This window comes from Microtus ochrogaster, linkage group LG8 (assembly GCF_000317375.1).
Source record: "Microtus ochrogaster isolate Prairie Vole_2 linkage group LG8, MicOch1.0, whole genome shotgun sequence".
NCBI lineage: Eukaryota > Metazoa > Chordata > Mammalia > Rodentia > Cricetidae > Microtus > Microtus ochrogaster.
The window spans coordinates 24,590,233-24,600,852 of NC_022033.1; the positions used below are offsets into that span (position 1 = coordinate 24,590,233).

The following is a 10,620-nucleotide window of genomic DNA, read 5'->3' on the forward strand; positions in this document are numbered from 1 at the left end:
CTCCTCTTCCCCCCTCCTCCTCTTCCTCCTCTTCTGGATTTCCTGTATTTCAAGTTGACCTCAAAGTCTCTTTGTAGTTGAAGATGACCTTCAGCTTCTGATCTTTCTGTCTCCACCTTCACAATGCTAGGCATATAGGGTGATTCCCCAAGATGGGACTGCTGCCTCAAGGAACACACGCTGTATAGGATGGCTCAACTGCCTTCCAATTTTACGTTTTCAGCTAAATTTTGAACACAGGATTTTTTGGCAAGCTGACTCAAAAGCCCTTAAAGTTTTCAAAAGCAAAAGAAATAGAAAAAGATATTCACAAGGACTCAAGCAATTGGTATCCACCAGCCAGTAGTTGACGTGAAGCAGCCAGCAAATCAAGGGCACAAAGGACACTGTGTGCCCCTGTCCTTGGTCCTGAGAGAGTTCTCTGCCAAGGTCATCGGTTTCTTGCTACCCTGGAGCTCAGATCACAAAGACACTCTGAGAACGTGTAGCCTTGCATTTCTCTGTTGCTGAAACTGTTGGGTCTCTCTCCTGCCTCTGGGGAAATGTGCTCCTGCCACACTTGCCTGGCAGCTGGCTCAGCCGCTCAGCCATTTCCTTCCTGCTGAGGCTTAACCTGCATGCAGCTGAGTCCACAACTAGAAAGCAGAAAGCTCCGCGGATTTTCCCACAGGCTCACCCGTGTGATCTCCATGCACAGCTAAAGACCCAACTTCCTGGAAAGTCCCCCTGTGCCTCCTCTCCCTAGCTATGTCCCCAAAGTAGGGCTGTTCCTTTCTTACGTTTATCTTATTGTCTGTGGGTGTGAGTTTACCTGTGTGGAGTACCCACACATGTGGGTTTGTGTTCCCAGTCATGCTAGGAAGCCAGTGGAGGATTCAGGTGTCCTGCTCTGTAGCTCTCTTCCTCACTCCCTTGAGTCAGGATCTCTTACCTAGAGCTAGACTGGTGGCCAGCAAGCGACAGTGATCCTCTTGTCTCTGCATTGTCCAGGGGTGTCGGGGGTTCAAACTCAAGCCCACATTCTCAAACAGCAAGCCACAGTGATCCTCTTGTCTCTGCAATATCCAGGGGTGTCGGGGGTTCAAACTCAAGCCCGCATTCTTACACAGCATCTGCTCTTCCCCCACTGAGCCGTTCCCCCAGCTATTCCTATCTCTGTTACCACGAATGAGTTTTGGGTGTTTCTGCCTTTAGAGGAATGTGATTTCAATTATTTTTAATGGGCTTACATTTTACAAACACTTTATCTTTTTTCCCTGGAGGGATCTCCTGTCCCAGGGCTGTGCATACTGTTCTTAGGAACTTGCTCATTAGGCATTGACTTTGGATAAGTGGCCACGGAGCCTGGGCTGGCCCAGCTCCTCAGCCACAGACAGCACCTCCCTCTTCAGCACACAGCCACACTTTCCTCTCCTCCCCACAGGGCTTTGGTAACGTGGCTAGAGAGTACTGGCTGGGCAACGAGGCTGTTCACCACCTCACCAGCAGGACAGCCTATTTGCTGCGTGTGGAGCTACGTGACTGGGAAGGCCTCCAGACCTCCATCGAGTATGAGCATTTCCAGCTGGGCAGTGAGAGGCAGCGGTACAGGTGGGCTTGGGGCCCAGGCTTGTGGGTGGTTTGGGGGCCCAAGGCAAGTGGCTGCAGAGTCGGCACCACGGGTCATTCCCTGGGCGTCTCCTGCTTCCACCATCTGTCCCCTATTTGGGCGCACGTCACGGGATCTGGAGGTGGCTGCTTAGCACTCAGCACATCTGGGCCACTGGGTGGGGTGAAGAGACTGTCAGGGACGCCACCGTGCCTAGAGCAAGAAGGGATCTTCCAAGGTTAGTCAGCCTACTTACAGGCAGCAGGAGTGGGGGTTGACTTCTCAGTCTGTGCCCTGTGGTGAGGTGCGAAAGTCCCCACACTGGGAGAAAGAACACTTCCCAGCACTGATATCTGCAGCTCTGAATAAAACTTGGGCCCATCCATGTCTGCATTCTCTGGGTTCCTTAGCAGTGCTGAGCACAGGGGTATGGTCAAGTCATCAGGGTCTCCTGCCCCTCCCTCTGTCTGGTTTAAGGTATGTGATCAGGAAGAGCAGCAGGCATTTCCCAGGCACCTGCTGTGTTCTGGGCACAGTTTAGCTCTCTCCTCAAGCTAGTAAGGTGGACATTACTTTCTATGGCTTGGTGATGAAGGAACTGAATCTTTAAAGTGACAAGTTAGGTGGACCCGGGATTTGAACTTAGTTCTCGCTGTTATCAAACCCACTGTGTCTCCACTGTGATGTCACCTCTCTGGGGCACTCACTGATCTTCAAATAAAGCCAGTATCTTAGCTATCTTTGGAGAAGGCTAGAATAAGCTTATGGACTCGCCCACGGGGTTACAAGGGTGTCCCCTGACACCTGGCGTCTCTACAGCTGCAGACAACTTCCACAAAGCTGGGGAGACTCTTATTTCCTCCCAGGGAAATCTCTAAATGACTCTTCATGGAAATGTAGTTCTGAGAACCTTCCCTGGCATCTCTCCCACATGCTTCCCTTTTCTTATGAAAGGTCCTTGCTTCCTCCAGCCGAGTGGGCCTGCCAGCCTCCCTTGTGAGACCCACCCTGAGGCTTGAGGTGCAGGAGGCAGAGCTGAATGGAGCATCCCTAAGGCTGAGCTGCGCAGGGCTGAACCAGGGAGCTCCAGATCCTCAGGGCTTTCCAGGGGAAACTTGGCATGCCCTGCGTGTGCCTACTGATGCCGCTGACCTGTAAAGAAAAGCCGTGTCCCACCTGCACCCCTTTCTAAGTGACTCTGAACATACTTCCCTACCCAGTTCAGGGGGTATGGGCTCAAATGTGGGGTTCCACCTAAAGCACCCTCACAGTACCTGGCAGGTAAATGGTGTAACAGCTGTTCCTGTTGGCAGCCCTCATATGCCATTGGCCTGCTCTGTAAGAACCAGAGTCTGACATCATAACCTGTGGTAAAGCTCCTAGCAGACAGTGAGTGCTGGGTAAATGCTTGATTCAAAGGCGGAACTCCACCACCCCAACATCTGTCTAACAGTGTAGGAGGTTCGCGTTTACCATACAAAGTTGTGCTCAGGTCTCCGCCCTCCTGAAGTTCTTACATGTAAACTGGGTGCTTTATATATCTCCGGCTTTGTCTCTGAACCATGGAGAGCTCCCTACTACTGGCTCTGTCATGCTTCAAAGAGCAACATGTACTTAATAGCTGCAGAGCCCTAATGACAGGGTATTGAAACTTGCCCTGTGTCAGGCATGTGCTGGTCACTTAGGAAAGACTCCGGCCTGGACCGACTTCCTCAAAGTTGCTCATATCCCAGTGTGGTGATGGTGTGGTGGGGGATAAACATATCCACAGGCAACCCACTTCCTCCAGAGAGGCAGTAGCTGGCAGGGACAATATCCAGAGCCATAGAGATCCTGTACACTCAAAGAGGTTTTCTAGGAGAGGAAAGGTTTGTGGCAAATGAGTCTCTTTTGGAGGGAAATCCCAGAAAATGAGATTTTCTCCAAAACAGCAGAGAGGGATGGAGAGATAGCTCAGTCAATAGAGCCCCTGCCTTTCCTGCATAAGGACCCACGTTCAATCTCCAGAAACCAAATTTTTAAAGCCAGGCATGATGGCACATGCTTATATGCCCAGTGCTGGAGAAAAAGTCAAAAGGATCACTGAAGCTCACAGAGCTAATGAAATAAATACCCTGTTTCAAAAAATAAAATGTCTAAGGAAGGACACCCAAGATTGTCCTCTGGCCTCCATGTGCACACAAATATATATGTGCACTTGTACACACACACAAAGGCATCTACACACACACACACACACACACATTTGAAAAAGGCAAAGAGTTGACATCCAGCTGGGTTACACATTCCCCAAGCCCGAATAAGATGTTCACTAGGGTTTCTGGGGCCAGGAAGACTTAGGGTGGGTATGGGGGTCCTAGAAACTACTGAAAGGTCTGAAAACTACCAAAGGAGGAGCAGGGGAAAAGGATAACCACTTGCACTGGAACCCAGGTCAGCAGCTAAGGTGAAAGAACCCGCAGGAGAGCCCAGAGGGATGAAAGGGCTAGCAGCGACAGGCAGGAGGCGCCCTTGTATGTCAGATGCAGGGACAGGACTGCTCAGAACATAGTGGGACACCCTTCAAGCTCTCATTTTGGGGATTCACTAGAGAGTCAAGCATCTGGGTTTCTTCAGACACATGTGATCAAAGTGAGGTTTTCCGGACCCTGAGGTAGAGGTACCCAGAGAATTGACTCCCATTCTGGTTCCCAGAAAGAAGAGAGACATCCCCAAGTTTAATGGCCAGAGGAAGAAGCCAGAGCCTATCAGTGGGTGGGCAGCCTGTGAGTCTCCACCCTGGAGCCCCTAGCCGGTCACACCTCTGTACAACACTGGTCCCTGGAGCTAGAGTAACATGGTTAAGGGCCTTCGTGGCTGGTTATGAATACCCTGCCTTGCCACAGAAAGATAGAGCCTGTGAATGAGAGGCATGGATTGAGTCAAGCTGCCCTGGCTGGCCCCTCCATCTGCTTCCCTCTAGTACAGAAGCGTCTTAGTGGTTCTCAAGTCAGCTCCTGCCTCAGCTGCTCAAGCAAGCTTCCCCTCATTGTTTAAGTCAGGCTGACCTGTCCCCAGGACTAAATCACCAGTCCTGAATGTATGGAGCTCTCACCAATGGCCCCCTCCAACCCCTCAGCACACTTTGCCTGCTGATGTCACTAAATCACAAGGTGAACAAAGTCACAGTAAGTCTCTTGTCACCATTTACATAAAAAGTGAAGATGCTCAGTCTCAGTGGGGTGAAGATAACTTCCCAAAGTCAGGCAGTGACCAATGCTGGGGTTTGAATCTAGGCACTCTGTCCTACCCCATTCCCATGGCTATTATTACACTGTAGGCTTTGGCATAGTTACCAGGGATAGAGAGTCTGGCAAAGAATCAAAAGCCCTCTGTCCCCTAGCTGGGGGTTTCCTGAGTGTTGATCGATGGGGGCTGGTGTATCCTGTCCAGGGAAGGCTTTCAGGAAGAGGTGTGGGATAGAATGGCTGCGGTACACAGAGGTTGCTGGGCTGTCAATTGGTGGGCAAAGGATGTAACCGTGCCCATACCAGGCCACTCCAGACAAGAGTCTAGCTCTGATGGCTACTGATTCTGAGAACTGAACATCTTCCTTTGGCTCTTGCTTCCCCACGTCCTCATATAGAACAAGGTATTGTGAGGTTTAAATGAAAACAAGTTGGCTCTCTCAAGACACTGTAACAATGTCTGAGCCAGAGCGGATGCTCAAAAGGCTGCTAGCTGCTGTCCTTATTCTGTGCCTCCCACCCAGAGCTCTTTAGGACTCAAATTCAGCAAATAAGGAAGAGCCAGCAACAGCAAGTGCTGCGACCCCAGAGTAGCAAGTGAGGAGGGACAATGGCCTGGTCATCCGAGCGGGTTGTTTCCCTTGCAAAAACATCAGGAAGGAAACTTTGCCAGAACAAAACTCTTTGGAGAACACCAACCTGACTCTGCACCCCTTTCTTACCCTACTCCCTTCTCCCGGGCCTCTAGCTTCTCTGTAAATGCAAGCAGCAGCTCATCAGGGTTCAAGAACAGCCTGGCTCCGCAGGGCACCAAGTTCAGCACCAGCGACATGGACAATGATAACTGCATGTGCAAATGTGCTCAGATGATGTCTGGAGGTGGGTATGCTCAGATGATGTCTGGGGGTGGAGGAGGGTATTTCCAGATGATGTCTGGGGGTGGGTGTGTCCAGATGACGTCTGCTCAGATGACATCTGGAGGTGGAGGAGGATATGTCCAGATGATGTCTGGAGGTGGGTGTGTCTAGATGATGCCTGGGGGTAGATGTACCCAGATAACATCTCAAGGGGGGAAGGGTATGTTCAGATGCTATCTGGAGATAGGCATTCCTGGTGAGGCTCTAGCCAACCCTCCCTCTTTCAGGTCATTAGAGTCCCCATGGGTACTTCTATAGCAACACCCCTAGAATTCCTTAGAGATTAGCTAGGAGGCACCAAAAGTAGCTCAAGGAAAGCACAATGCCCATCAATGCCACTCTCTTGTCTGAGGATTTCCCCACTCTCCAGGCCAGATGGAAACAGCATCGGGGAGACTAGAGGCAAGAACGGCAGGTCCATTCCACACGTCTATGTCAGACAGTGCTCTGGTAGGGACAAAAATCAGAGGATGGAGATGGGAAGGGGAAAAACAGATAGAAGAGCCTCAAGTCATAGAGACAAGGGCCAGAGGAGGCCAAGAGTGACACAAAGTGGTAGAGGCAGAGAGGTGCAGGTGACAGCAGACTGAGGGAGGAGACAGACAGGAGGTGTGCAGAGTGCACTGGAGACAGAGCCCCAGGGGAAGGACAGAAACCACACGAGCCAGATGACACAGACAGAGGACACAGAGAGGGACATCCACAAACAGAGACCTCTAGAGAGAACAACAGGAAGGTGTGATAGAGCATGGTAGGAGCTCATCAAGGGAAGAAGAGGGGATAGGGTGTCAGGAAGACAGCAGGAAGTCACAGAGGAGCCTGAGCCGTGGCCAGAGCCTCTGCTGACCTCCAAAGCTCTGGCTTCACCTCTGTCCATACCCAGTCCATGACCTCCAGCAAGCCAGTACCCTAAGATGACAGCCCACCAGCCCTACCCTCCTAGAATCTAGGCCAACACATCCCACCTCCTCCAAACTCTGTCCTCCCTCTTCCACTAGGGTGGTGGTTTGATGCCTGTGGCCTCTCCAACCTCAATGGCATCTACTATCCAGTTCGTCAACACTTGCACAAGCTCAATGGCATCCGCTGGCACTACTTCCGGGGCCCCAGCTATTCATTGCAAGGCACACGCATGATGCTGCGGCCAATGGTTGCCTGACACAAAGCCCTGCAGAGACTGATGCCATGGAAGGATGCTCAACCCAGATGGCTCTGTGCAAGCTTGGCCCCGCCCAGAAATCAGTGCCCAGGGCGCATCCTTGACATTCTAGGACATCAGAGCCAGCTTACCTTGCCCCCAAATTACAAAGAGTCGCCTGCCTCCCTGTGGCCTCCATTGTGAAGTGCGGGTGCCTGAGGCACTACACACTACTTCCTCCCACCACCTGCAGGGACTCGCCACAACCAGAGGAAGACTGAACTTGACACCTCAGAGGGCAGGGTTACAGCAGATGGGAAAAGCTTGCAAACTGGGGGTCCCCTCCTCCTCTATTCCCCTTCTCCTATTCCAAGTTTCTCCAGCCTTGAGATGACTGCAGACTTTCTTTCCAAGGCTTAGACACTGTTCCAACTTCCCTACCCACACCCTCAGTGCTAGCCATTATTTCCCAGTGTTCCATGACTCCTGGACCTCAATGGCTAACCGTCAGACCGGGTTTCTCAGAAGGTTCTAGAAGGACGAGAGGTATCTTTTGACTCCAGCGTGCCCTTGAGTGTGTTCCACAGGTAATAACCAAGGCTTCTCTCTAAAGTACGTAGGAGGAAGTGAGAGAACCAGCAGGTCAAATAAAAAGAATAGGTTTCCTTAACTGCATTACTTGTCAGAATCTTGTGTTCCCAAGCCTTGTGGCCACCCATGAAGGGGTAGGGGAAGCAGCTTTATCCAAATGTACTTATTTGAAAATGAGGGCTGGCAAGATGGCTCCATTGGTAAAAATTCTTATCTTGCAAATATGAGGACCCAAGTTTGGACCCCCAGCACCCACGTAGAAAGCTGAGTGTGGCCATGAGGACCTGTACTCAGCACGAGGGAGGCAGAGACCAGTGACTCTCTGGAGCTTGCTGGCCAGCCAACCTAGCTGAACCAGTGAGAGAAAAAAATAAGGTGGAGAAGCGGCTGAGGAAGACCTGAGTTGACCTCTGGCCTCCACATGTATGTTTGTTTGTTTGTTTAAATAAAGTCATATTCTTTCTATCTCAGGGCCATGAGTTCCCTTGGAAAAGCTGGCCCTAACCTGACATGGGGAGGGTCCCTAGGGACAAGTTCTCCACTTCACTGCTCCACCTTCGCTGGCTACAAGGACCATCGGGAGGCCTCAGACGGCCCCTAAAATACAACTAGCAGGAACCTTGTATTAAAATAGACATGTGCCGTTAAAGATGGTTCAAGAACAGAGACCCTCTCTGTGCTAGGAGTTCATCTCCTCCAGGGTTCCTTCCGACCCCAAGAAACTGCCCTTGGGGCTCCTCAGCCACCCTGGTTCACTCCGGCAACTGTCAGGCCTGACACCAGTGCCAAGGGATCCTTTCTGCCTCGTCCAATACAGCGGTGCCCCTCTGTCTCCGGAGGAGGTGAGGCCTCAGCAGTCACAGCGCCCCCATGGCCTCTAAGATGCTCTAACTGAAAGGGGGACACACAGCGTGCTTTTGCCTGGTGTTTCACCCTTCCACAGTCCTCACAAAGCTGTTAACACCCCTGACACCCAGCCCAGCCAGGAATCACTTTTCTAAGTTCTCCCAGGCAAGCTAGGCCTGTAGGGATAGGCTCCATCCTCCCTGGAGTCCAACAATGCAGGGGCATCTCTGGCAGAACCAGAAAAGATTTAGGAATAGGCTGCTGCACACAGAAAGCTCAAATCATTTTACTCGGCATTTACCCAGCAGAATTTTACTTAGCACCTACTGTATGAGACTGGGAAAGGTAAGGGAGAGGGTCAAACTGGCTCTGAGACCCTAAGCCAGTGGTTCAGCTTCCCATGGCCTTTATTTTCCTGCCCGAGAAATGGACCCAGTAATGTTCCTTTCCAGCTGTGCTGTACTATGGAGGAATGATGCCACACGTAACATGTCCTGGTCTCCTGGCAGAATGTTAGTTCCCGAGCTGAGGAGATGACCTTGTCAGTAAAGTGCCCATGTGGGCACATCATGAGAAACTGAGCTTAATCTCCAGAACCCATGTGAGAAGATGGGCACAGTGGCTGCTCCTGTCATCCCAGTGCTGAGGAGGCAGAGACAGGTGGGTCCCTGGGGCTCACTGGAGAGTCAGTCTGTGTAAGCGTCAGATCTGAGTGAAAGACAAAAAGGGTAGCCCCTAAAAAATGACATCTGAGGTTGACCTCTGCCACACACACACACACACACACACACACACACACACACACACACACACACCACTAGTTCCCCAAAAGGCCAAAGGAGAGTGGAAGGCTACCTCTTTCCAGTGTGTGCTACTACTCCTGATCCCAGTAAGCAGGGAGCATCAGAGATGCAGATGTGGTTCTGAAGAGCCCTGGTCCTCTCTGAGCATCAGTGTCTCGTGAAGCACCCACCAACAGCCCGAGGACAGCAGCACTGGCTCACCACAGCTGCTGAAGGAACCCCGCAGGAACAGAGGTGACTTGGGGATCAGGCTCCATCTCCTGGGGCTGCAGTTTCTCGGAACTGGATAGGGGGATATTTGTTCCTGAAATTCCTACCCAAAATCTTTGTCACCTCTTCTTGCCTCAGCTCAGAGTCCTTCCATGTCTGAAGTGGGGGAAGAGAGCTTTGTCTAGGTGCATAACCTCTCACTCCGGCACACAAGCAGCCCTGAGCTGCCCCCTTCCTTGAGCTCTGTGGAGACACGTGGCCACCTACCATAAAAATGCTAAAGTGTTGTCCTTGCTGCCCACCACAAGAGCTAAAGGAACTTTCTAGAAAGACCTCCAAGACCAGCTTGCCCTCACTGGTGCCTGGGGAGTCCTGGTAGGTCCTGGTGGAGCCAGCCAGGCAGCACACACTGTTCCTAAGAACACCGTGTGGGACCAGAAAAGGCTGTTTCTATACTGGAGTTCACTGTGTTCATGCCAGGGACCTAACAAGGGGCAACAGCTAAGGTGGCCCTTGGAGGAGCGAGATAGGAAGCAGGCAGCCCTCGTGGAAGGGTTCAGGAATGGAGCCTTCTCTGGGTTTTCCTTCCCATCACAGGCTGTAAGCCTTTGCTTCGCTTGTAAAGATGCTTTGGAAGGCAGGCATTGTTGCCTTGGCAACAGCAGCAGCAGCCTCTTTAGCAGAGCAGCTTTTCAGCATTGAACCAGCATTGGACATCAGTGTTCACACATTCTTTCACGGGTGAATTCACTTGCACAGCTGTGATTGGTTGAAGACCCACCTGGACCAAGGCCTGGCTGGGTGGTGGGGCTGGGGCAGTGTGTGAACAGATGTCTACAGCCCACCCCACTGAACTGAACAGACTTAGGGAAGACGGCAAAGGAGTAAATTAAATGTAGTCAAGATGAAGCGAATAATACACCACAAATGTAGACAATACACAGGACAGACCAGAGAGAATTGCAGAGAAAACAACTCAGGGACTTCTAAGGAGACATGGGGTGTGTGTGTGTGTGTGTGTGTGTGTGTGTGTGTTCCCTTTCATGTGTGTGTGTTCCCTTTCATGTGTGTGTGTTGGGAAGGCCAGAGGATGACATCAGGTGTCTCCCTCAATCACTCTCCACACTGTTTTGAGACAGGGTCTCTCACTGAACCTGGAGCTCCCAGACTGCCTGGACAATTAGCACCAGGAATCTTTCTGTCTCTGCCTTGCCAGTGCTGGAATAACAGACGTGCACCCCCATGTCAAGCTCTCAATGTGGTGGTGATCTGAACTCAGGCCCTTATACTTGTGTATCAA

The 10,620-nt window shown here is 51.5% G+C and overlaps 1 protein-coding gene across 1 annotated transcript in view; it reads left to right on the forward strand.

Moving 5' to 3' along the window:
- Angpt4 (angiopoietin 4) overlaps positions 1-6,891 on the forward strand; it is a 33,467-nt gene extending 26,576 nt beyond the window's left edge. The window contains exons 7-9 of the mRNA XM_005363176.1: positions 1,424-1,590; positions 5,564-5,694; positions 6,731-6,891. Of these exons, the coding sequence (XP_005363233.1) occupies positions 1,424-1,590; positions 5,564-5,694; positions 6,731-6,891 (459 nt within the window). The remainder of the gene's footprint in view (positions 1-1,423; positions 1,591-5,563; positions 5,695-6,730) is intronic.
- The last annotated feature ends 3,729 nt before the right edge of the window (positions 6,892-10,620 follow it).